The sequence below is a fragment of the Rhodnius prolixus genome, unplaced genomic scaffold (genome assembly GCF_049639745.1).
Source record: "Rhodnius prolixus isolate KJV_2025 unplaced genomic scaffold, Rpr scaffold_9, whole genome shotgun sequence".
NCBI classification, from domain to species: Eukaryota; Metazoa; Arthropoda; class Insecta; order Hemiptera; family Reduviidae; genus Rhodnius; species Rhodnius prolixus.
The window spans coordinates 26,021,221-26,049,164 of record NW_027411604.1 but is presented as its reverse complement, the minus strand read 5'-3'; the positions used below and the strand labels follow the sequence as shown (position 1 = coordinate 26,049,164).

General features: G+C 31.3%; 1 protein-coding gene across 3 annotated transcripts; it reads left to right on the top strand.

Moving 5' to 3' along the window:
* The first annotated feature begins 197 nt into the window (after positions 1-197).
* On the top strand, positions 198-26,936 carry LOC141454822 (uncharacterized). Of its 3 annotated transcripts, none has more exons than XM_074129484.1 (9): positions 198-312; positions 20,032-20,124; positions 20,778-20,969; positions 22,023-22,148; positions 22,289-23,434; positions 23,531-23,627; positions 24,207-24,559; positions 25,596-25,759; positions 26,580-26,936. In XM_074129484.1, exons 2-9 carry the CDS (start codon positions 20,056-20,058, stop codon positions 26,821-26,823), a joined length of 2,391 nt encoding a protein of 796 aa, XP_073985585.1. In that variant the 5' UTR covers positions 198-312; positions 20,032-20,055; the 3' UTR covers positions 26,824-26,936. The 3 variants fall into 3 exon arrangements, with proteins under 3 accessions (XP_073985585.1, XP_073985584.1, XP_073985583.1); XM_074129483.1 differs by lacking the exon at positions 198-312 and adding an exon at positions 8,874-9,150; XM_074129482.1 differs by lacking the exon at positions 198-312 and adding an exon at positions 19,800-19,955.
* Positions 26,937-27,944: the final 1,008 nt, after the last annotated feature.

Here is a 27,944-nt window from a genome sequence, read left to right as displayed (position 1 = left end):
TGTTTTCAAATTTTGTGAATCACCCCGGTTTTGAAACCAAGTGTACGCCCCCCACTTTGGTGTATGTGATGATGTAAGGGCAGTGGTGGGACTGAAAGGGGAGTTTGCCTCACTGATATATAATATAAAATTGTAGTTTTTTTGCGACCGTACACACTTTGCACTCCTGCATACACATGTTTGCATATAAGTTTTAGTTTGCTATGATAATTTGCGATAAATAATTGTAAATCCTAAAATATGGAAAAGTGATATCTAGGGAAGACACACCTTTCGGCTCTGAACAATCGTTTCGTTCCAAATCATCAGGAGGTAAGTAGGAAATAGGACTTCTGTACATTTTCTAAGATTTGCACGGAAATTGTTTTCTTCCACTTGACTAATGTGAGCAAATCAGTTTCCTTTTAAACACATAAAGGACAAAATTATTTGTGGAGAGTCTATAGGAACTATAACTTCAAGATTCTCCAGTAAATCAGAATACTGCTATCTCTTTAGCTACGAGTAAGTCGAGACACTAAATATTAAATTTAGAAGAATTCTCTTAACAAAATGGATTATTCATTTATTATCTCAAATTCCGAATTTGTAATACAAATTGAGATGTAAATAAAGGGAACTGATTATTATCAGTGCTAAGATGATGCATTTGTTAATTATGTATCCAGTTATCCGGTGGCCCAATTAACAAAGTCTACATACATTAATTAATAATCGGAAATAAAGATAATTATTTGTGATAAGGTCATAAAGGACCTGAATAATTCATATCTTGCCTTACACTAGCATCCATTATAGAAAGAGGTACAAATTCGATAAATTTTTTGCAAGGCCTCCTGCAGGATCATTATCTGAAATAACAAAATAGATTGTTTATGTAATTTGGATCCATAGATTACAACAATGAATCTGTTTTCTTTTCTCTAACGTGCGTAAACATCAGATTTCGAATGAATGCAATGTGTACTAGTGAAAAAACATGAGATTGGGTTGAAAACATAATTATTATTTTAGCTGTTGTCACTACTGAACTACTACTTCTTTAAGCTTTTTTTGGCTATCAGGCGAAATCTTTGCCGTTTATCGCTAATGTTGGTCGATTACCAAGGAGTTGCATAGTTCGCTGGAAAACCCTGATGGTTTTTCAGACAGGAAGGAACCTTGATTCAGCATGGACAATCACTTGGCTGCAGGCCATATCGTAAAACAACTGCATCCTTAACAATTAAAAAGCTGTACTCCGCTTTGTATTTTTTCCAATTAAAGTATAATTAAATTTAATTTAATGCTCGGCTAGCTCCAAATTTTTTAAATAAAAATTATTAAGAAGAGAGTGGAAGACATAATGAGTTTAATCTTATTGTGGACATGACATGACTGCAATTCTGTTTTTAGAACAAACATCCAACTATTCACTGTAGAGCAATTACTATTGCCAACTGTACATTGGCCAAATGAATTTCGCTTAAACTTTTACTTTTATTGAACAAGTTCTCAAATATAATCTATATTTAGCCACTGATAACTCTATGAGAAAAATCATAGCCTTAATAATGGATTGAACTCTTAAAGGTGTTGTATTCAATGTACCAAAAGATTTTTTTGTATGCTTAAAAACATTGTACCTCATCGTTTTCTGGCTGTTGCATATTCCTGAACTATTAATTTTGATCAACCAAAGCTTTACAAAAAGTTCATTTTCTATAACTAATCATTAATTGCTTCAATAAATTTATTAATTGCTTAATAAACTTATTAGATATTCATTCATTAATTAGAGAGAAAAGTGAAAATTTGTAATTGTTGCAGTGCAGTTGAATGTCACCAATGCTCCCATTGTATGGTCTAATTATGAATTAAATTATTAACTATATACAAAATTTTAAATTGTTAATTTGTACAGCGCTACTAGGAGAGATAACATTAATTATTTTTTAAGTTTCTTTTCTTGTTTTATTTTGCATTCGAATGACTTCTTCATCGATGATATTAGTTTCATCTACACAAACTTTAAAGCATCATTTGAAAAGATCTTTTCTCTTTTATGAGGGTACAACCTTTTCCTGATTAATAATTGCTTCATATAACCCATTTTCAAGTGAGCAAAGATAATGAATTTTGATTGAAATCTGTTTGGAACTGTTTACATCATGTTATGTTTATTTTAAATAACAAATAAAGTCAATCAATTCTTTTTGTTGAAGGAAATCAGCAACATACCAGTTCCTAATTCTTTAATATGAAAAATAGCTTTCATTTCTATTACACATCTATTTTCTGAAAATTTTCCGTTTTTTCATTACAAAATTGAACAATAATTATTGTCAATGGGATGTAATTGAAGTTAATAGTTGGCAATTACCTAAGAAGTTACGTACTGCATACAATGTTTCTCTCTCAATATCCGCCAACCAAATAAACGCAATTAAAGGATGTCCTTTATTAAAATTCCTCTCACTGAGTGCGGGGTGTTGTGCTCTATTTTGCTCATTTTTCTTTTTACTTTATTTTTCATCTCAAAAAAAGAGCTTTTTTCTCTCTCTTTCTCTATCAGAAATATTTAAAAATTAATAACTTCGTTAATAAGTTCATGTTGATTAAACGGATTTGAAGGTTGTTATAGAAAAACATAGTTTGAAACTTAATATTGGTAACTTCTGAGCCCAAAATAAGTGTACAAAATAGTGGACAAACGTTCTTCTTAAGTAGGTACAATATGAAAACATGGGCTGATTTTAGTAAATTTATTTCTTCCCTCTCAATAACGAAAACAAGTTCCAACGAGATTTATATGTTTTTAAATTAATTAGTTTATTTATTTTAAATTAAATAGTAAATTTCATCAAAAGCTTCTTCAACTGCTTAGAAGTTTCAATACTTTTCTTTCAATTTAATGTTGGTATCTGAAATGAATTAGTACACTAAACTCCCTCACGAAAATCCGAAGTTCTAGTCAAGTCTCAAGAGCATCAGCTGAAGGACAGTGTTGTCTCTATTTCACGTCGGTAAATGCTTTTTTTGCTTGAACCTCCTCAGATGTTGATTCGCCATAGGCAAGCCAGATAATATGGTACCATTCAAATCAATGTTACTAAAAAACTATCCTCAATTTATTTTATTACGAACGAATTTAAAAGTTATTCAAACAGAATTCTATACTTATCGAAATAAATTTTGTAGTTATAGGAAGAGAGATCCTTGTGAGTTACTCCAGATTTGTTTATATAACACGTGGTGTATAAGAATGTAATTAAGGATTAACTGAGCTATAAGACTGAACGAAAATGGGTAAGCGATATGAAGAATTATTAGGGCGAAACAAATACATAACTTGCCCTCATATTAATGTTATAATTACAATTCTGTAAGGATTTTTTTTTTTTTTTTTAATAAAAAGTTGTTATCACAGTAAACAACACCAGAAAATAGAAGATACCTGACTCTGGTTACCTGAAGAAGTACAGGTTGAAGAAGTTAATAAAATAGGAAAAATTACCGTGCAATACTTGGTTTCCACAAAACTGATGTTAAATACTTGAAATAAATCACATTAGAGTCAGTGTAAAATGAAATGATGTTGAATCCAAAGTTGTGTGCTCTAAAAAGCTTTGTTCTCTAAATTTAGTGTTCAGTTGAAAACTGTTTTCACTGCACATTTCCAGTTTTCTTTATAGTCCTAAAATTTACTTAGATGTTAAACGCTTAGTTAAATGCTTAGATGGTAATACGAGAGCAGGTTGCTTTCCAACAGAAAGTTTTGGCCTTCATCCATAGAGGAATAGCTAGTTCTTCTCCAATGCTACTATTTCTTTTGTACGATTCTTAATAATCCGTTCGTCCTTTACGTCAAACTGAGGTGTTTAGGAATCTGTAGTGGCCAGTTAAACTTGTTTGCGCGACTTATGTAAATAAACGACAATGTGATAAGTGTTTTCAGAAATAAAAATGAAAAAATTATAAAGTTCCATTAAAAAAGTTAAATTTATTCATTGCTATATAAGAAGCAAAATGATTACTGATTCATAACGATGCCCTTTAAAAACTTGTTGAAGTTGTGGTTAGGTCCGCTTACTCTATAATATCGCTAATTTTAACTGTGGTAGCGAGCATTTTTTTCAGTTTCTGGCCGTTTTCTAATTTACAGAGTCAGAGTTTAAGTCATCAGTTTGGTGTAGAGAATTTGACTTCACTAAATTTCCGTCACTGACTGACGTTGAAGTGAAATACTCTTTATCAAATTGATTAATTTACCTCTGAGGATAGTAAAAATTCGAAACCGGTTAGAAATAGAGAAAAAAAATGCTTGCAACGCCAGATAAAAACCAGTATCAAGAACTGCAAACTTAACTCATTTTAAATATTTTTATTACTTTCAATGCCTTTAACTAGCGTTGCCATTCATTTGGTTACCAGTTAATCAGAAGTTTTGTTCATATTCTTCTGCGTTGCAAACTCTAGCCCTAAAACTTTCAGGACGGTTCAGAATGTAAACATTCACATTTATAATTTATTTTGCATTGAAAAAAAAAATAAGTAAATAAATTTTAAGATAATCATTTATTGTTCATTGTTTTTGGTGACTGATTCATTAGTCCAGAAGGATGGAAGAGTAATGCCAATTTCAGTCATTATTTATTGATTTCAGTCATGTTTTGTTTAACAAAGAATGACTGAAATTGGCATTATTTTTTCTTCCTTCTAGATAATCATTTATGTTTTCTCAATAAACTCATTGTATGATAGATGAACTGAAAATAATACATTGAATGGGTTCTGAAGCCAAAATTAGAGTACAATAGATCATATTGCCTGGCACAGTAAAGCAAGTAAATTGTATTGAAATATATTTTTCAATAAATAACACAAATGTTTGTAGCAGTTTTTTAAGTTCAAATTTATTACATCAATATTAAATCAATGATGAAAAATATTTAAAAAATGAATAAATAAGTTCTTTGTTAAAGAGAAACGTTTGAAGGAAATATACTGAAATTAGAAATAATGAATAAGAAAGTAAAAGAGAAAATCATTTAAACGAATTCTGATGTAAAGATAAATAAACGCTTTCACACGACATAAGTTTTTACGCTGAACAGAACTATGTAATGCTGCCAGCCAGTTTCATTACATAGCAGTAGGTACTGGGAATGCTTGAAGCAGGAAGTGGATTATCAACTTTTTTCAGTACCTGTTTCTGAAGATACGACTATATCAAATCACCACTCTGGCTCAATACCAGTTTCAAAACGTCCGTTTGGTGGAGGCCCAAATTTACTAATATTAACTTGAGATTTAATATAATGTTTCATCCAGTGGTAAAGATCAATGTTCCCTATAATTGTACGAAATTGCATAGATTTCTCAACTGTAGAAAGCAAGATATTGATACCCAAAGTTTGAGGGTCTAACAAAACCATCAAATTTCAAAACCTCATATCTTCTCTAATGTACCACGTAAAACGATAATATTTCATCCAGTGGTAAAGATCAATGTTCCCTACAATTGTACGAATTTATATAGATTTCTTAACTGTAGAAAGCAAGATATTGATACCCAAATGTAGACCCATTATAACAAAAAAGTTTACCTAATAAATGAAAATCTCCCCCTAAAAACGCCAGCCGAGTTCAACGACTTGTCCAGCGGATAGGAAATATAATTAATTATAAAGGAGATACACTTTAGTAACACTAAATCAATGAACATTAAACAAGGCCTCCTGGATTTCCACATTTACCTTGGACATTATCAGTTGATCCCTTCTCTAGTTTAATAAAAATTAATATCTTTTTCATTCTTTTTATTTAAAAAATAAAGTAACTACTTAAAAATTTATATCATTTAAGAAACATGACTTTAAAAAGAACTTTCCCTCTGTAAATAATACATTCCATGAAATTGTTACGCATTGCTGGCATCGCGTAATTAACAATATCATACATTCTATAACTTCGTGAGTTATAATTTCAGATTATTATATTACAAGCAGTATTTATTTATTACTCCGATACGTTGCAAAGTCTACTTCTCACAATACTACCAAAGTTAAATGAACAATGTAAATTTGATTTGAGACAACAGCCCCTACAACTATTATTACTAGAATTCAGAACACAGTCTACATCTTTACAGATGAATATATATTTTTCTTTATCAATAAAGCTGTTGATACTTCTTCAAAAGTGTCCGAATCTTAGTCAAGTTTATTGCAAGCAGTACCGTTTTGAAGTTAAGTAAAAGTTTGAATCAGGCATCTTAATGGGCTATAGTAGACAGTGTAAATTCATACACGCCTGTAAAAGCTGGGTAGGTTTTCCAGAAAGAAAAAGAATCAGCCCTTCACGTATTAAATATTTCCTGACAGCGTGAAAGGCGAGTATGACTGAAATTAGGCACTTAGTAAATCAAAAAACTTCCAACCTTCAAGTTTTACCCAGAATCCCTTGTCAAGATTATTAAGTTCTATTCAAAAATAAACATGACTAGAGTGAAGCTGACCTGCCAGTCCTTCACGGAAAAAACAAATCCGAACTTATTTACAATTTTTGGAGTCAAGAATTATTTTTATGTTTAGGGTGTGCAATTAGATAGATTCATGTGATTGCACAAATGTAGGAGAGTTAAACTAAGAGCTGAAATTTCCTAAATGATATACATAGTCTTTATTACAATTACATATATTTAATTATATCGTATTTAATGTCGTTTTATTTCATTTCTATTTTTTATTATTAATTTTTTTTTCTGTAGCTTCAACTCCCTATGCATACATAATAAATAAGTCGTATATGTTATAAATAATTCTAAATATATCTTATGCATCTTACTGGAAAGGTAAGTCTAATATCAGAATGGGAGCTCTTCCAGCTATTGCTGGCACTTGTCTTAATTTTATTTATAAAGACTGGAGTAGAAGTCTTTAAATTTAGCCTTGACTATGCATACAACAGGAAACATTAATTTAAATTAAAACCGGCTTATCAACAGGTGATTTCTGTTAAGACTCAGTTTTGAATAGATGTTTCCCTTAATCTATTTTTGTTGGATAAATATATCATTTTTTCTGATAAATTTAACAAGCTAATGATTAATAAATATGATAAAAGTCCTCCCTTTTAAATAAGACTTAGCAACAGTTGTAATCATTAGCACACATGAAGCCGTTTGCAGCCGGTTATCGGACAAAGTCTTCTCGTAACGGGCGATTAAAATTTTTTTTTAAAATTATTTAAATATCTCTAAAAATACTGTAACTGTAAAGAAGATAAACGCTAAAATTAGATAATTAAGTAAATTATTTGTTTTTGTTTAAAAAAAATATAGTTCATTCGAGTTTTCTTAACTGGTTATTATTGTAGTTTAAACTATTCTTCCCATAAGATTTCAAAAATTAGACATTAGAATGTCACTCACATAATGCTGTATAAAACAGGTCAGAGGTTAGCCCAATTTTGACTGGGAAATTGAATTCATTAAGGGAAAGTGTATGCTTTTGTTTTATTGATTTCATAAAAAAAAGACTTATTTGAGACTAGGTTTGGTGAAATTTTATTATTTATAGTTATTCTTTATAAGTAAATAGATAAACATTATTTAAAAATATTTATATTGATGTTTGACATACATTGACATTGATCCAAACAATTATCACTTTTTTACATTAATTAGAGACGTTTAGCGACAGAGATAGGCGATTATACGATGGAAAAACTGCAGCAAGAGAAGAATGATGAAAGAGGATGTTTAAGTATCACTGTCTTTAACCATATTTCTATCTATTTCTGGCAAGTTTTGGATTTTCAACAGCCAGCACGTGTAGTGTAATTTCTCTTCACCAAAATGATGAATTGATGATGATGTATGAAAATCCGGAACCGTAAAAGAAAAGCTTCGATGGATAAAATCAGCAATGTAATTCAATATTCAGCACTACGGAATAAACCGTATTTTCATTTGTCCGTTGGTCTGCAGGAAATTGAAGGATCATAGGCGGCAGAATAGATTAGGATTGTAATCTAGACAGGATTGTTGTTTCAATCGATGTTTTTGGATAAAGGAATCATTGGGATTATGGAAGATTTTTCGTGGAGTTGTGTCGACTCTGGACTGTGTCGTGGAGAGTTCTGAAAGAGGGAGAATTGCTGCATTTATGGATGAGGATTATTTCTTAATTAATAAATCTTTATTGCGTTTCAGCACTACATTTTCTAATAAGTTGTTATATGAAAACAAACACGAAATATCTAGGTCTAGTTTTACTAAGAGCAAAGCCAATTTGATACTGAGTAGTACACTTTGATAATCGTGTGGAATTTTTGATGGTATAACATGAGGAAAAACGTATAAAACAATTTTTTTTTTTAATCAATACAAGGTATAAAACAAGAGAGTACAAGAAAAAGGGCCTAACTAAAGTACAGGGTTAGTTAGAAACTGGACCTAGAAAAACTAATAGAAATTTGTTAATTAATGCTACAAAATTTCATTAAGATGAGTTAAACATTCACACAAGAGTCTTTATGAATGAGCTAGGTAGATTTACAATATTCAACTGGTTATTTATAAAACAAAAGCATACGTTTAGTACGATCTGAAATTGTAAATAATAATCTCCAGTCACTTCCTAATGATTAAGTGAAAAAATAAAAAAAAAAACAAGTTAGATTAAAAGCAGAAGCACATGTGACTAATAAGATGGTCCAGTGGGTAGGGGAACTCGGCTGGTTACTGGAGGTAAGCCAGCGGGGAATGAGAACGCCACCGTATGGTGGACTGCTAGTTCTCCAGTATAGTTCACTTGTACAGACGGTAAACCAACTGGTATATAAACAATACTGCTGGTGTATACGGTGGTAGGGTGTACCCTACAGCCAGTACTTGTCAGGATGTGCCGAGGTCATCCGAGTTAATTCTGCGTGCACTCAAACACCTTCATCACCCGTTTTGTTTATTTGTTTTTCTTTCACTGATACACTATATTTATCAATTTTATTCTATTTGACGGTAGTTCTAACATTTAGACTCTTCTTTTTATATTATATAAATCTAAATTGGTCTTCATTTCACTTCTTTTTTTTAATTTTTGATAAAACTGAAGTTTATATTTTTAACTGACACGGATGACTCCATGCTCTTCAAGTTCTTCTTCTGTAAGTAAATCATATTTCATAATTTAATTTAATCAAATACTATCATATCTGGAGTTATCAGATATCTTCTGCTTAAAAGTGTTCGATGATTTATTTTAAGCAATGAATTTATAAGAAATTGGAAGTTAGTAAATTAAGAATTTGAAAGAAGTTTCTGAAGTAACTTTTTGGTATTTTACATTTCTGATTAACATTCCTTAACTTTTAACTACTATCTTATAACTTTTATATCAAATAACATTGATACCTTTCAGACTAATTGAAATGTACTCATCTTTCATTCTAATAATCGCCTGTAATATGTTTATTTCTACGCTTTTTAAAAAATTATGTATCTAAACATTCCTTTCTGTGCGGAGAAATGCGCAACAAAAAAATTCAAAGCTTTAATTTTAAAAAAAAGAAGGCAGGGTAAAACATTCGCTTATCTTTAATAAGTTACTTTTATTTTCTTGAAAGATTTTCTTTACATCAGGCAGCGGAGAGCATTGATCGAATTTAAATGAAATCTGAAGTTACAGAACTTTTAGAAAAATATTAGAAATCAAAATCTAAAAGATCCTCAGAAAGTCCACTTTTTTTTGCCATACATTAAATTGTCCGATCTGCAAGTGATGCCAAAATGTTTTTTCAAGAAACAGTAACAGAGAATTACCTTTTTTAATTTAAGTCTTCTCGGAATCGCGCAATTTCTGTTACGATAAAAACCAATTATTCGTCGAGTAGAAAATTAAATGGAAGTAAGAATATTGCCAATTTCACTCATATTTGTTTTATTTTTAGCCAAACTTACGACCTATGGACTAGGTCATCTTCAGAGCTGTGTAACATCTTTTACAGTTACAGATTATAATGTACATTAATTTAATTTATAAAATAAAAGTTAATAGAAATTAACTTATGCTTAACTTATTACCTTATGCTATTAACCATTATTATTTTTTACATTGTTATATCTAAGTTTGATGTATCTCTCTTCTAACGTGACTGTTATGGTAGTGAATGTGATCGGTTTTAAATTGTCCTGGATTGTGAAGAGACCAGTTGTAGAATATATTCACAGCCCTGTAGATGACCTAGTCCCTAAGACAAAAGCTCGGCAAAAATAATAAAAAAATCTGACTGCAATTGTCAATATTCTTTCTTCATTTTGGATTAATGAATCAGTCACCAAAAACAATGAACAATACTCAACAAAAAAATAAAATTTCGGTGAAAAATGGTCATCCAAATTGTAAGTGAAAGCAATAAAGTTATTAAAGAAAAAGAAAATGTGATATTTCAATCGTTGAAATTGTATTGAATATGTTTCTCTTCTTAAACTGTGTGATTTTTTTTTCTTGAATTTAAGATCTGAAACTAAATAGATCGTTTCTTTCGGAGTTTTTCTTTCTCAAAAAATAAATACACGCAATTTACATTTGTAGGATGCTTAGCAATAATATACTGATAATCTGAGTGGATTGATTGATTGAATTTAGGCCTGTTGCTTCCAATACATTCGAATCGTTCGAATAAGTATCTAAATTATAAAACGGAAATTTTCTTATATTCATCTGTCATTATAAATTAAAAAGGACTTTGAATGTTATCACGTTCGTTAATATTAATTTAATCAATAAATACTTCTATAACTATTAAAAAAACATTTGTTGTAATTTAAGAACTTGTCAGCTAATTTTAATAAATGATCTGCAATAGATTGAATGTTTTAAATTTCTTAAATTGAAAATTGGTGTATTCTTCGACTATGATAAAGACAAGTAGCAACTTTAACATTTTTGTATCTAATAATTTTCATATCTGAGACGATTTGTAGTTTGCTCCTTGCCATCATCAAATGGAAAAGATTATTTTGCGAGTAAATATTTGTTTTTATTTTGAGCGTTCTTTAACATCAGAACATTTTGGCATTTCAGAAATAACTTCAGTCCAAAGAGAATAGAATTCTAGTATTCCACCTTCTCAACGAATTACGTTCGTTTGGAAATCTGAATGCTCTAGAAAAAAGTAATACTATCCAGAATTAGAACTGATTCTCATAAAAACAAACTTTATGTTTGTTTTAGCTTTCGCCTTAAAAGTACCAAATAGAGACAAAACAAGTAGAAATCTAGACGAACTGGAACCCAATGCGGTATTTTTCCTGTGTACTTTATCTTACATTTTCCAAAAGAAGGCTACACTTTATGTATTTTTTTAGCTTAGGTCTTAAAACTAGATAACAGAGACAAAACAAGTAGAAATCTAGACGAACTGAAACCCAATTCGGTATTTTTCCAGTGTATTTTACCTTACATTTTCAAAAGGAAGGCTACCCTTTATGTATATTTTAGCTTTGGCCTCCAAACTAGATAACAGAGACTTAGGATTCTTGTTAATTACATAGATGTAATTGCTGGGAAAGGTCTTATGAACAGAAATTTAAAATAATTTGTAACTGTTGAAGCTGAAAATGAGAATCTTTCTTTCTTTCTTTTTTTCTTTTTTTACAAAAACAAAACGTTAGAACAGTAATGAGTTACGGCATTATAATCCACTCAGTAATAGAGCGAAGATGACCAACTAAACGACCTCAGAAAGTGAAATGATATATTTTTAAATAACATTTTCATCAATGGTGATGGTGTAAAGGTCATTCTAGTTAACCTTTTCTTTTGATTTTTTCAATTAAATGTTTTTGTCAAACAAGTTGAACTTTCACCAGTTTTGGAAATAATAAATAAATGTTTAAAAAAACTTTATATGGTTGAAAAAAGATTTGCTTGAGAATGAAATTGAATACGACTAATAAAAAAAATCAAAGAGCATGCAATTCTCGACGATCTAACTTATATTTTAAACATTTTTAAAACTTTAAACTTTTTTTTTTATCTTAAAAAAAATCTACATATATTTAATACACATATATTATGTAATTACTCGGTTTGAATAATGTACCAAATCCTATCGAAAATGGAGAAAATTAAATTCAAAAATTTGAGTTGTCCTTTTGTTATCCTAGTGCCTGGAATATTTTCATTTATTTTGTTTTTCCTTTGTGAGCTACCAGTCCTTTTTGTTCGTTGCTACTTCAAATTTGTCGAATGTTTCTTACTTCATTGCTCCACGCGATTAGGAGTAAATTAATATAAAAAAATAATTCAAAAAAGTTCTGAAACTCGCTGGGTACGTTGTCGAAAAAATTTTGGAATACTGAAACTGCTGCTAATTCAGATTCTATTCAAGAAAATGTTTTGTAATTCGAAAGCTTAAGAATATATCTTTATATCCCAGAGATGGTTAATGTATGGAAATTGGAAGTTTGGAGACAAACAAAACCCCTTAATATAATTTTATTTCAGGAGTTAAATAGAATGGAGAAAGTGTTTTTGATAATTTAAATAAAAACAAATTTTGACCAACTTGGACTTGCTTTGTTAATTCTAACTTTAAAAGTTTTTGACCTTTACTTAGTCGATCTCACCGCTTATGTTTTGATTGTATTTGTTTACATATCAGACGTCATAAAAAATATTTGATGTTTTTTTTTATTAAAATTGTTATTCAAGATCACATTTGTTGAGTCATTTCCATATATGATTAATTGATTTTTATTTTATTCATGAGAATGAAATGACAGGGCGTAAATGAATGTTTCACGCTTTGTTTTAGAAATAATTGATATTCTTGATTACTTACAACTTTGAACTTTTACGCCGTACTTTTAGAATTAAAACTCTCATACCTGTACAGAAATTGGAACATTTATAACAAATGATATTCTCAAAAATGAACGCCCAGTACTGTAGAGATAGCTACACAAAACGCTCAGAATGGCTAACACCTCTTTCATTTCATGAAATTCCGATCAAATGACACCTTATTCATGAAATTCGGTACATGCATTAAGGCACTACGTTTACAAAGAAGGTAACAAGAAGAACAAGACAAATTTTTGACAATGCTGTTTTTGCTAATTTTGCTAAAATCTATTAAATGTACGTTGTGCAAAAAATTACAGTTATAAAGGAGGATTTGCCCTATATTATAAAGCAAATTTGGGAATTTTATATTTTATAGAAAAAGAGAATAAAAATTGTCAAAGTTGGATGTTTTTGAATGTTACGCTTTTTCGTGCAGTTTTTGGTTATCAACCCTTATACAACTGTCCCATTATTTTTTAAGAGCAAAATTATCTTGCATTTTGGATGCAATCCAAATTAAAATAATTTTTTCCTGTCGGTGGCCGACATAATTGTTTTAGGGCCAAAGTAGACTCGGTTTACGGTATGATAAATTTTGTGAAATAAATGTAAAGCGAGCCAAAAACCGTTTTAATGCCTAAACTCGCTCATTTTATCTAATTACTTCTTATATAATTCCATCTTATAAAGTTTCTTTTGGCATTGAGTTTTACTGAGATTAGGAATATTGGTAACTACACCCAAGTGTGATAATGATATGATCTTGCAGGATTAGAAATAAAGGGAATTTATCAAAATATTCATATTTATCGTGTGCTGGTTCCAGCTGAATATCATCTGTTACTAGATATCGTAAAAACCAGTTCTTATTCATTTCCTTCATAATTTGAAAATAGTCCAATTATAATTATCTCCCGCCGACATACTCTTGTCGTTTTATAATATCCTTTCTCTTCTTGTGCAACTTCCTTCCTCAATAATTTCTTGTTTCAAAATTTATTTTAAAAAAATTGTTACTTCACTGTTAACTGTAAGTGATTACTTTCACTTCTCTGTTCTCCGATGAATATTATTAAATCTATCTCAATTTAAAATCTAGATAGAGCAGTAGTGGCTTATTTCCAAACAGGGCAACCATACGAAATTTCTCGTGCTAACTCCTCGTAAGTTTAAAAGGAAAACCTCCCTTTTCTTCTGAACCCGGGTTTATCCCTCTTGTGATTTTGTGGTTATATCTTCTCTGTGTTCTACTATAATCTATTTAAGTAGTTACTATCAAATATTAAAGTGATAATGTCTACTTTCACTATCTTTTGTGAGATTGGCCCCTCGACATTGCCTTCTTAGATTTCTGACATAACTGCCCGCAAAAACTGTGCATTCGGCGAACTCAATTTTCCTGTTTCTCCATTTATTTTTCTCTCAGTCCACCTATTATTACCCATGGGATTTACAGCTGAGCCAGAGCCGCCCAAGATGCACTGGAAGTCTGCTTACTCTATAGTACATATTTATCTTTGTTCTTTGTATCAAACATTCTTCGGTACTTAGCAAACAACACCTTGGTGTTAGAGGTGTCACCGAAGTGTTGTCTGAGTTCACAGAAGTAAACTTTGAGCATACGAAGATTTACTTACTTATTTTCTACCCGGTGTGTAACAGTACTTAGAGTAAGACCTCGACTCTTCAATAAGTTTTCCCCATTCAGTCCGGTCTGCGGACTTGAGACGCCATCTTTTCACTGCAACCTGAAGTGGTCTTCCTTTACGTCATCCAATCATCTAAGTTGCAGGCGTCCAAGAAATTTTTGTGCCTCCTGGATACCCGTTTAAACATTTCTGAAGTAACCTACCCGCAGGCATCCTCTCCACATGTCCCAACTATCTCAATCTTCCCAAGACACCAAAATATGATGACTAAAACATAAAAATCTATTTTCACTTCCAGTTAGCAGCTTTAGATGATGTCTTGGTTTTCGCCAGCAGGCATAGAATTTTCAAAAAAACTTCTAGTTGAACCTAGATGTGCCAAATTTTAAGTTTGTTATTAAATAACCTTATTTATTAAATGAGAATGTTATTAAATATTCCTTACATGTTTTTCATTTATTATATTTTAAAGAAAACTACAGACAATCTAAGACATGTTTAGGTAATCACTGAAAAAAAAACCAGCCTCAGTACAACAGGAAATCTAAAAAAAAAAAGAAATCATTACGAAGATGATGTTGCGATTTTCATTTCTTCTTCAAACTTCTGTGTAATAAAGGTTTCCTTTATTTGTTTTTTTTGACATTTATTAATAACATTCTCAATGATAAGCAGGATGTATCCTTACCCAAAAAAAGTATACATCACATGATGATAATAAATAAGCCATTAGCTTCATGTCTCTTCAGTTATGTCGCGGTTAAACATAAAATTTTCAAAACTCAATTCTTATAAAGCATTTTGGACTTAAGTAGAACCAATTCTGAGTTTCTGCGTTTTCTTGATGGATGTTTTTGCTACAGGAAGTGGAGGAATGGCGATCGAATCTAATGCTCTATATTTAATTTGCACTGGAAATACCCGCTTTGGCCTTCTGAATCAAAAAAGGGTTTTTTAAGGAATTAAGTTTGGGTTTTGCACATATAAACACTTTTCTAGCTGAAAATCAAAAACAAAATTGCGGAAAGCTAAATCTTCAAATTTCGGTCAACTATTCCGCTAACAATACTAGTTTGAAAGGGAAGGGATTAGCTATGAGGTTAGCATACTGGACTCCCACGCGGAGGTCCCGGGTTCGAATCCAGCTGCTGACCCTTAGATTTTCTCTTCCTAGGGGCTTCTTACAGCTCACTGCCCGGTGATGGACAGTGTTGTCTGTAACGAGAGTACACTGTCCGGAGGCCGGCAGTGCACTGGAAAAAGCTCCGGGCGCCAATAACCTTAGATGTTGTCGCGCCTTAAATAAAAAAAATAAAAAATAAAAAAATACTAGTTTGAAGAGAATTTCTCAGAATACCACTTCACTAAATAGATTTTTCACTCGAGATTTCTTTCGACATTACCTTATTTTTTTGTTTAACTTCTTGTAGAAAGAATATTAGAAAGAAATTCTTTTACCGAAGATTGACACTAGATGAATTAGCAGGTCGTCAACCTCTACTATACTCGTACTCGTATAACTCATTTTTCTGGGAACATTTTATGTAGGGCGGTTCTGAGGGAAGGTTGGGTTCACAAGGTTTCCCTCTTACTGAGCGTAACCTCAATCTATGGGTTCTCAAATTAGAATAGGCAGAGATTGAAGAAAAGTTGTAAGTTAGCACCATGAATAATACAATTAGAAATGAAATAACAAACAATAAGATTTTCATTTATTTACCTTACAAATATAATATTTCTTAAGATTTCAGTTTTATTATATTGTTTTGTTTTGTGTGAGTTCTAATGTGGAGGATATGACTAGTTTTATAAGAGACGTTCCACTTATCAGGCTACTTAGTCGATAACCAGAGCATATTGTGACGCTTGCTGGGTTTTTATCCCACCACATCAGGTGACCGACTTTTTTCTTTTTTTTAAAAACCGATTTTAAAATTATTTCTCTTTAAATAGTAGAATTTTTACCATTAAAAATTAAATTCGTGAGTCTTTTTAAATTGATGTAGGCTGTGAACCCAATACTTAGCATTGAAATAGTCATTACTCTCTCTGAAATAGAAAAGAAAACATTCCATTAGTCCTACTGTAAATAATACTGTTGCAAATATACAGTCAATTATTATTCCAAAGGTTATTGTTACTGAGATATATTTATCTAGTTTGTACAACTACCCTGGTTTAGCTTTAAACCACTTGAAAGCTTAAATTTTTTATTTATTTCATTAATCAGAAATACGAAGAAAATCTGCAACAATAACTCACAAGAGATGAAAATTTTATCATTAATCAATTCGTACCCCAGAAATACAAGGAAATCTTGAACTTATTAAATATTTAAATCTATTTAACAGGTTTCTCTTTCAATTACACACTTGATTCGAAGTTCTAATGAGTTTGTAAATATGCCATTTAAGCAACGGCTTATATTTTGGATTAAAGAATTCAGACTAGGTTTGTTTATGAGACGAGTATCGCTGGAATATACGACTATAATATATGACTGAAAAAATCTCAACAGAAAAAAATAACATAACTAGTGCTGCACGAGAAACGAGACAAATCTCGGTCTCGGTCTCGGTCTCGGTACTTTTATTAATATTTGAAAGACCGAGACGAGACTTGAGCAACCGAGACCGAGATCGAGACATGATATATATCTCGTCGAGAAATCTCGGTCTCATCTCGGTTTTTCAAATATTAATTTTTACCTACAAAATTATAAAATTGTGTTCTTTATTACATAAGTAAAGTAAGCAAAGTAAAGTAATCGCCTATTTTTTCAGGCGGGGCTTTACGTCCAACTACCGATTTGGTGTCGCGGACGGAGGCGACTAGCAAACATACGTTACTGTAAATTTCTTCTACTAACCATTAAATAAAATCCAAGGCCTAAGACCGGGAATCGAACCCAGTACCACAATACTCATTAGCTTCGCAGGTCTCGCACTATTTTCGTTTTTAAGATACTCTTTGCCCAAGCATTGATACATAAAAGAGCTTTTACTGAGTAAAGAAGATCTTCTATTGGTCATTATCATCGCAGCTTGCGAAAATAATCTTTCCGATGGCACTGAAGTTGCACAGATACTAAAAATATCTTTCGCCATTCCAGACAAATTTTTGAAGGAATTCTCAAGTGTTTTCCACCATTCTAAAATGTCAACGTCTACTGGTGCTTGGTCTAATTTGGTATAATTAATTATTTCTGTCTTCCATGCTTCGGTGATATTTGCTGATTTTCGAGCAAATGGTGCAAAAATATTGATGCAGTCGTCGTCGTCGTCAAAAGGTGAATCATCAGATTCTTTATCTTCACCAACAGCCATAACTAATAGAGCGGGAAGTTTGTTGGGAGGTGTATTTTTTATTTCACGAAACAACTTGTTATAGGAGGCAGATATGTTATTTGGGTCTTTCATTTGGCGCGTTTTTAACATCTTTTTGAAATTATATAAAGATATATAACAGTAATAGTAACATATGATGCATTGAAGTGTAAGTAGTTGCCTTCTTTTACACACATTTTCATTACCAATATATAAATTAAAATAATTATTAGAAAATAATAACATTTTTTGAAAAGATTATTAATAGCAAACCACTTTTAATACTTAAACAAAAATTCAAAAAAACTGAGACCGAGACCGAGATATCTCGACGAGACCGAGATTTGAGCGGCCGAGACCGAGACCGAGATCGAGGCTGCATAAAGTCTCGCCTCGTCTCGGTCTCGTGCAGCACTAAACATAACTGCTAAATCAGCTTCATTTCGCAACGCCCTTCTTAAGAATATGCTTCAAATCATCTGAGCCTTAGATTCATTTTATTTAATGTCTAACGTAAGAAATTTATAGTGAAATACATTTGCTAACCGCCTAAGAACCACGACACTTAATTTGTTAGTTGGACGTAAAGTCGGACAAAATAGGAAAAAAAAATTTCCTCTACTTTTTTTAAGAAGCCCAGTAAGGCTGTATTTTAAGCAAGCAAACTGTTTTAGTGAAATGATCTGATCAGACTTCGTCCATAGAACAAAAGTAAAAGGCGTGGGGAATTTCTGAATAGGATATTATGCAGATTGGGTATTGAATGTAGGACAATAATCTTTCTAAATAGATAATAATTGTTCTATGAATGGAGTAGTAGTACGATGCAGCCGTCATCTACTAGTGAAATCTATTATCTTTCGTGCAAACTAAACAATATAGTCATTTAGTTCATTTTAAAATTTAGTTTATTCCCTAATTCATGCTTATGTCAATAACTTTTTGAGTTACTATTTCTCTCATTTACTAAATTTAGGGTTCAGAAGCCGTAGGATTTCTGTTCAAAATACCAACGGCCATGAAACGTTCTCAAAAGAAAACCGTTGTGTAGAAGACATACTCGAATGTTTATTGAAAAACTTGTATAACTTCTCACATCTTTGGTGAAAAATTAGAACTTAGACATAAAATATTTTTTCAGAATTTTTGGAAATTTATTGATCCAAATATTAGTCTCAAGTTTCACCTTAGACTTACCCGCAGTATGTCCATACGCATTTCGGCCAATGTTTACTTCCTTATATAAACCTTTAATTATTGTTCGAATTTTGAAAATATGAATCCTACACAAAGTGAAAGTCGGTTAATAAGCGAATCTTTTTTCTTTTCTTTTTTTCTACTTATTTTGAGGTTTCACGTTGTACCTTTCTGTTAAAACTCACTTTTGAACTCATCTAGCATTTGTACATAAACATTACAACATAAAGAGAAATTATAACCAGGACTTTCCTAGTTTTTTTTTTTTGCGCTTCATAATGTGAGGTCATTGGTTCCCTTAGATATTTCCAGTGCTTTGCCGGCCTCTGGACAGAGTTCTCTTGTCACAGACAACTCACAACATTAAAAAAAATTCATTTCACATAATCTTAATTTTATTTTCTTTGGAGTGGGAAGAAAAGTGCTGTTTTTCAGAAATTTATTGGTTTATTATTAGAAATGGTTTATTTCTGATGCAAGGAGTATTAATAAAATCATAATAAAGTTCAAATATAGAATTTTTTTTAACAAACCAAATTTTGTTTTATATTATCGAAATAATCATAAAAATATGAGAATAGGTAATAAAGATTAATTCTAATAATAATTAACAAATAAATCTAAAATCTAAGTAGGTAGTCAGCTGTTACAATGAAAAATGATGAAACAACAAATTATTTAAAAAAAGAAAATAAAAATTAATCCGCTAATGTAATCACTTTTATAAATGTGAAATTATATAGTAAACTAGAGATCAGTAAAGTATTAAATATTACTTCCTGTATATTATCAGCAAGAGCTTCCTTCTGATTGTTTTTTTCCACACTATTCTATTTTTATCATCATTATAGTTTGGTATCAACTCGTGAACTCTTTCTTTGTATAATAATATGCAAATGAAGATGTTCAAAAAATCATTTTGGAAGATAAGAAAGAAAAGAAAATCAGTACGTTAATCGCAGTTACTGTGATCTTGTTTCGTTGATGTTTCTTTAAACATTATATCGTTAAATTTTGTTTCAGTATGCAGTTACACCAAAACCAACAATGATATCACCTAATGGAAGGAAAACGCCAATAAAAATGGCTGGATATTTGGAAAAGAAAAGTAAAATGGTAAATATAAACAGATAATAATTCTTTTTTGCCACTTTTTTTATTTATTTGTCCTACATTAGAGCTTTGGGATTGCACATTTTCTTGTGTTTTATGTTGTCGAAAAGGCCTCTTTTTATCGACTTGTTATATACATACATCTATACCCATGTTTCTCAACTTTTTGACTTCGAAATTTAAGATATTTGAAGTCATAGTGCGATCTAATTCTTGAATTTTTATAATTTACAATATAAAATTAGTGTATTTATGCATTTACTCAAATAACTATAGTTCAAGATACGTATACCCTTGAGATTCTTTGGGTTTGTAGTAAGGACGAGCGTTCAAGAAGGGATAGAGGTTAACTGCTTACCTCGAAGCATGTTAGTACGAGGCGCGAAAAAGTTATGCTGTATTGTTTTACTGGGTTTGATCCCTTGTCTAGGCATTGGATTTTATTTATTAGTTAAAGTAAGAAATTTATAGTAAAGAATGTTTTATGGTCATCTCTGTTCACGACATCTAATTTGGTAGATGGATGTAATGCCCATCGAAAAAAGTAGGCATTTTTTTTTTTGTATTAATCCATGTAGGCCGTCAGTATCTCCTATTTTTTTTTTTTTTTGTAGCATTTGATAAAAATTCCTTAAAAAATTTTGTGTGTTTTTCAGAGAGTTGTGTGCCGATGGAAAAAGTTATGGTTTGTTCTGGAAGGAAGGCTGCTTTTATATTATAAATCACAACTGGAATATCTAAGTCTTTCTCCATGTCGAGGCACCGTCAACATGGGTTTGGCTGCAAGTGTAATTCCTGGTAAAAGTAATGAAATTATTGTTTCAACAAGATCGCATACTGTTTCATTAGTAAGTATATTTTTTTAAATGACAATTTACCCAGTTACACTGCCTGCAGTTTGTCGCGGGAACTGTGGCAGTGCTAGTATATAACTTGAATTCAGAGAATTTTTCCCTCTAACTGTTGTTAAGAAAACAAAGCTTGCATAAGAAAATTTGTTGGCACTTAGAAGCTACTAGCAAACACCAGTTTCATTTATTGTTTTTGAAAAGTCCAATTGAGTCCTCGTAAGGGAATTCTTCTTGTTCTGTAAAAATAAAATGATACATATTACAATGTATATCAAATTTAAGAGCACATTTAAAGAGTTAATACAGAAGATAAAACTTCCACATATACGACAAAAGAGCTTGCAATCTGAAAAAATAAAATATCATTCCCCCAGTTAGTGTCATCAGATTAATATAAATACGCTACACATTTCACATTAAGATCTGAACGTTTTTTCAATTTCTTCCTGTGTTTATAATTGCTACTAATACCATTCTTGATAAGCTTGATAAAGTGCAAACTAAAGATCTTAAAATCAACACCGTAGAAGTTGATTCTATTCCAATTCCTACCTTAGAGATGTAGGTAGGCGAGGAATTCTCATAATTAAGAAGTGAAAAACTGCAGACTAAAGCTCTTAGAATAAAAACATTTAAAAAAAAAGCGTATAAAATTTCAAATTTCATAAAACACCTACTAAAATTAACTCTTCATAATTACTGTGTGAGGCCCCAGACCGGGATAAACGAAGGCTACAACGCATATTTTTAAATCTACAAAGCTTTGGTTATTTCATCCAGTTCAAATAAAAAAGAATTTTTTTATTTAATGTTACCAACATAATAATAAATTCTTTTTCGATAAGACAGTAGGGGTGCTACACCTCTCTGAACTAAGCAGCGGTTTTGGTCAGTTTTTTGTTAATTTACTTTAATAGATACAAAACTCTGAGTATAGTTTAATGATGTCGCAGAAAAGCCGCACTTTAGGAATCAAATCATGTTCTACTTTATAATTTAGCCATTCAACTAGTAATTAATAAATAATAATTAAGATTATTAATAATTTAGAGAGCTCTGAATCGAAGTGATCATGATATCTGGTTGCAAGCATTGATGGACGCCATGTGTATGCCTAACTCAAATCATGCTCTTTGCTGTGCTAAACCTGTTCATCATTTTCGATATTCTACTGGGGTAACAAAGTTTCCTACTTTAATAATTATTCTTTTACATGGTATCTAGAAATAATCAGATTTTTTCAGCCTTTCCTGGGAGAATTTTGGGGAAAAAAAATTGTCTGAAATAAATTCATATGTAATTTTATTTTTTTTTAGGGACTGGATCACTTGGAAAACAAAGTTGAAGTCGGATACAAATTATCAGATCATGCAAATACTCTGTCGGGACAACTTTCTCCGCTTTATGTTAAAACTTCTCAAAACGTTGCTAGTCCTTCTGTAATTTTAAAAACAAAATCCATTAGTGGAAAAGAAAATATTATTGAGCGCGATCCAGCAGATAGCCACAGAAGAAATACTCTGCAGAATAGTTTGACAAGAGGAATTGTTCATGATGGTAAAGATTACAAGGTAGAAAAGTTAGCAAAGAAATTTAGTAAAATAGCCGTTAGCGATACTTCCATTCCAGGAAAATTTAAAGTAACATCAAACGATAATATAAAAGGAAATATGTTGCGTAGAAGTTTGAGTGTTGAAGAAGAAGTGAATAGATATTCAGAAAATATTTATGAAAGTTTAAAAGACGTAAATAAATTTGAATCAAATGTGATTAGCAAACAGGCTCGTAAATTTGTGAATAGAGTGAATCGTTCAGACAGTGACTGTTTAATGATGATCTCAAGAGAAAAAATGAATAAATCGCATACACATTTCAGATCTGAACAGAGGATAAAAACATCAGGCTGTTCGCCTTTACCAATATATGAAAGATTTGGTGAAACTTTCTACGGCAAAAAAACAAATAAACCTAATAATGGAGATGCTGTGGAAAAATTATGGAATTTGAAAATGAAGTATAATAGCAATTCAAGACAAAATTTTGAAAAAGAAGCAAAAAGTGACACTGATTTATCCATTAGAAAACATCATTCTCCAATGGATGACTCAAGAAACTATGGTACTCTTTATAAAACTATCGGCTTAAGCAAAAGAAATTCAGAAAGTTACGATTTTTCAAACTTGCAAGAAATAATAAAAGAGAAAACAAGAGGATCCATTCCTTTACCAGGTGCAATAAGATCAAGTAGGACAAGCAGAAGTAATTCTATTTTACGCACATTGACACGACTGAAATCATCTGAGAAGAGCAGCAGTGATTTAATAAAACGAAACTCTATGAAAAAAAGGTCTCTTAGTTTTCTGAAAAAAATTTGGAAACGGAAAGAACCAAAATGGGAAGTGGATTCTTTTAGTTCTGAACTAAACAATTTTCAAGAAATGCAAGGACCCAGTTCTGATTGTGTAAGTAGAATAGTACAAAGTTATAATTTTTAATTTATTTATTTCATTAATTGTCCCACAATGTTTTCGTTCATTATAATAGCGTGCCTTTTCCAGGATAATTTGAGTGATTTCAGTACAAATGATTTGAGCACAAGTTATGATCTACCCCAACCTGAACCTCCTCCAGATTATGATCAAGTGAACGGTTCTGGTAAGTTATTCAGAATTTTATCCAGAGTCAAATTTAGTCGCAGCTTAAATAAGTGCTACCTTCCTAAAAAACCGTTGCATGATATGAAGCACTTTTAACATTAATTTAAAAACCACACACCAGTTGCCAGAAAACATTTTCATTGCAGCATTTATTCAGCCCTCTGCGGTACCCTAGCCCTACAAACTTCGAATTCTGAAGTTCACATTTAAGCTTTACATTTTATGCTCGAAGTTTTTGTTCAGCCAAAAAGGGAATAAACCCTAGTGGCTTGTTAAAATATCTAGCATTATCATAAAATCATAAATTCAAAACGTATAAAACATTCATAAAATTTATTATTTTCTTCAACTTCCTCCTAAACATTGCAGAAATGTTCTTTTTTTACAAGTTAAGGCATTCAAAAGGATATCGTATACATAGTTTTATTTATTGACTGTATTTTTGGTCTTGTTTGCACATTATTTATTAATTAAATAAATAGATAATATCATCAATATGCTAATTTGCATTTTTAAGTTATATAAGCTTTGTACACATAATAATGAAGATTTTTTTTTATATATGATATCAATGAAGATGATGAAATATGCCAACAACCTCCACAGCTTCCGCCACGATTCCATCACACAAGATCTGCATCCCCGTGTCATGACGTACCAAGTAATAATAAACCAGTTGATCCAGAACCACCACCCGCTTTGCCAATCAAAGTGCGCAAATTACGTAAAAAAAATAAAAACACTCTTGATTTTTTATTTCATGAAAATTCTGATCCTGGTCTAAGATATTTGTTCCAAGACGAAGAATACGTCCAGGAAAATGGAAAAGAAAATAATAATGAATTGGGAGAAATGTTAACAAAACTGAATGAAATTAATACTGCACCACTGGCCAGTTTTCATTTATACGAAAATGGACAAAACAGTTTTGTAAGTAAAATTTATATTTTAAATGTTTTTTTAGGTGTATTGAAAATTTCCTGATCCTTGAGTAAAAATGAAAATTAATAGGCCAATTATAAACTCCTTAATACCGTCGTCGGGGATTTAGCCATCTACCATCAGAAAGGAAGTATATGGGTAGTTTTTGCAAACCTAATCAGAATTGTTCCATGTCTGAGAGACTATGAAGTAAATAAGGTGTCAGTTCTCAAAGCATAAACGTAACATGTAGCGTATTGTTTCATCTTGTGGGGCCATTAGCAGCCCTTTTGATGCGAACTAAAGAAAAGAGATGTGCTTGCAAATCTCAGATCAGAGGAATACTTAAGTTTACTACGATATACACCACAATATTCAGTTTTTCTTCTAATTCACTTTAATGACCCCATTTCAAACACTGAGTCTATTAGGATGTTGTTAAGCCAATAAATTTAGATATAACAGATATGCATACACATCAAAAAATAAAAGAACAATTGGACTTGGCGAGAGTATTTGTATTACGTTTTGTGGAAGAAATTATGGGCACAACATGACTCTCTACATAGCGGAGCCTTTAGCTGCTATCGAAATACCATGCAATAAATGTTGCTCAATATGTGGATCTATTGCAGAATTAAGACTGTTGCTTGGAAATTTCATTAAGTAACCAGTTGAGTCCACTGATCAGTTTTATCAATTTTCGCCCGCAATACTTCTTAAGCAAGTTTTTAGAATGATTTTATTCTATTCATTTCCAATGCAGCACAAACAGCCAATGCAACAACGCAATGAGCCTGGCATAAAACAGCTTTGTAAGAAATAAATGAGCTGCATGCAGGAATCATTCCTTCTCTACCTTCTTAACTGTATTCCGGCAGTGGGTTCCATCGTGCTACAACATACTCATGTTGGCATGTGACGAGGCTCCCTCAAATATTTCTCTAAGAATTCAGCTCTAAATATTCGATTTAAATTAATGTGGTTTTGTCAAGGATTATATAAAATAGATTTGCCTCTAGCAGTAATGTGTTTGTTTTCGCAGGGTGTCAAGGAGAATGAGGGTGAAGAAGATCCAGACTATGATATTCCAAGGCCACATGTTTCTTTACTCTCAAATCTAAGAAAGCAATCATGTGTTTCTGACTCCATACCAGCCACCCATTTTTTCAGTCAGTTCGAAGATTCATTAGATGTAATCACACCTAGGTAATCAGCAATTTCTATTTATTCCTAGAATTCTTGTTTAATACTTTTTTTCTCACAGCCTTCCGCTCTAAATCTAAAAAGATCATTTATTCATTTAAGTATAAAGAGCTCCAAAAAGAGAAGAGAAACCAGGACAAAAGATTTTATATTTTATTTGTAAGTATAGAATTATTGTTTGAAGCAGAACGATCGAGCAATTAAACGAATTTCAGGCAGCATTGTTTGATTACTATTAACGACTCTCTTTTACTACAACTGAGTCAGTTATAAGGGACAATTTTTGTAGGTTCTAAAGATCCTGCGGTAATGGAGAAGAGAAGACCGAATAGTCTATGTCAAATCTATCTGCTCTCTATTGTTGATTTACGATCATAAAACAAACGCAGTTCTAAGTGATTGCTTACAAGATAGAACGATATTGTACATAAATTTTAAGTTAGTCACTACTCTTCACAGAAGTTATTCCTACTCGTATTTATATTCTAAAATCTTTACTCTTTTTCTTCTTTTCATACTAGACTCCCGCTTAGGGTAAAAGGAAAGAGCTTTAGAATTCATCCCGTATAAAAATGATTAGTTCTACAGCGTTAAGAATGTCCTATTCTAAATACAATTTACAATTATTGAAAAGACTTGACCGATGTAGAATAGACTTGTTGCCTTTAATACAGAAGAATTTGACAGATGAATCTGGGAGAATTCTGTTAGAAAGTGTTGGGAGAATTAGTTGCTTTCTAGATGTTTTTACTTTTTCTGTTCGTTTTATTTCTTTCTTTGTTAACCATAGTATAGTTATAATTTTATTTTATTTTTTTATCAGGCATCGATTTGAAGAATTTACTATGGCACCAGATTCTCTTGAATGTGATCCTTGGTCACTTAGCAACGAACCAGAAGCGCAGATTGAATCTTGGTCATTAAGCTGTGACTTGCATGAGCGAAAATCAATGTCAGATAATTTACACCATGAAAGTTTATATCAGGATTCTTTAAATCCACCAATAAATCATCGTTTAAATGAATACATGCACTTACAGGCTGGATACATAAAATTACATAGCTAGTCTTTGATTCAGAAAGAAAAGTATTTATTTTTGTCTTATCTCTGATTAAAGTATTCTTGTTTGTACATAATGTTGTTGAAATAAAAAATAAAAAAAACTTGCAAATGAAACAATTTTTTTTTACTTGCAGACAATTTACCCTTAATTTTCATTAGTTACAACAATAAGTAAATTTTAATACTTCCAATCATAAAGAAGCCCGGAAAATAAATTTTAAAAAAAATCACAATCGGGCTATTCTTTAACTTCTTTGATTTTATCCGCTATAGCATATTTCTTGCATCCCTGACCGGTTTCCACATTCTAAGTCAAGTTTAATTAAAAGTCGAAACCGATCAGGGGTACTAGAACTACGCGAGTTTTACGCTAGATTTTACGACTGGTAAAATGAAAGATAATTATCCAGCACTGCGGTCGAAATAACATTTTCAACTAAAATTTATTTTACAGTTTGTATGTGATTCACTCTTCGGCTTCGGCGGAAGAGAAATATCTTTCTTTCTGTGTATAAAGCACCGATATGCTCTTAACAATACCACTTATCTTTTTCTTGTTGGTGTCCCCTACTATCTGAAACTGAAGAGAATATACAAAATGCCTAACATTCTTCTTTAATCTTGAACGTATGCTGACATTTTTCCAATCTTTCGCCTTCCTTTTAAATTACCAAATATTCAGTTCAATAAACAGTTGTTTGTCTCACTGGAGAGAACATTAATGTTATATCACATGGCATCAGTCACTGACCGTTGCAAAAGAGAAGAAGTCACATTGACTTCTTTCCTTTTTCAGACTTGTGTTAATGCTGTTTTGTAAAATTACATTTAACTTCCATTTATTGATTATTTTTTTCTGTTATTTATTTAAATATTATTTCCAATTTGTTCCCTTATGAGAGCTGTGAGATACTGATTTTATTTCATGTTTTACGTCTAGTTAAAGGCAAATGAAGAATTATTTTTAAAGTCGGGTAGAAGAGAAATGATAAGAAAAGCTCTTTATATAAGTTAAATAAGATAGTATCATAAAAAAATAAATAAAAAGTGCTGAAAGTCAGATCAGGAAAACTGTCATAAGTAGAAACTAATGAAAGGTAATATTATAGTAACTGTAAGTTAGCA

Excerpts from the sequence above, each read along its gene's own strand:
- LOC141454822 (XM_074129482.1), top strand. The coding sequence starts at position 19,899 with ATGCAAATGAAGATGTTCAAAAAATCATTTTGGAAGATAAGAAAGAAA. Across the intron at positions 23,435-23,530 it reads AAGGACCCAGTTCTGATTGT|GATAATTTGAGTGATTTCAG; the intron begins GTAAGTAGAATA and ends TGCCTTTTCCAG. Across the intron at positions 23,628-24,206 it reads TGATCAAGTGAACGGTTCTG|ATGATGAAATATGCCAACAA; the intron begins GTAAGTTATTCA and ends ATATCAATGAAG.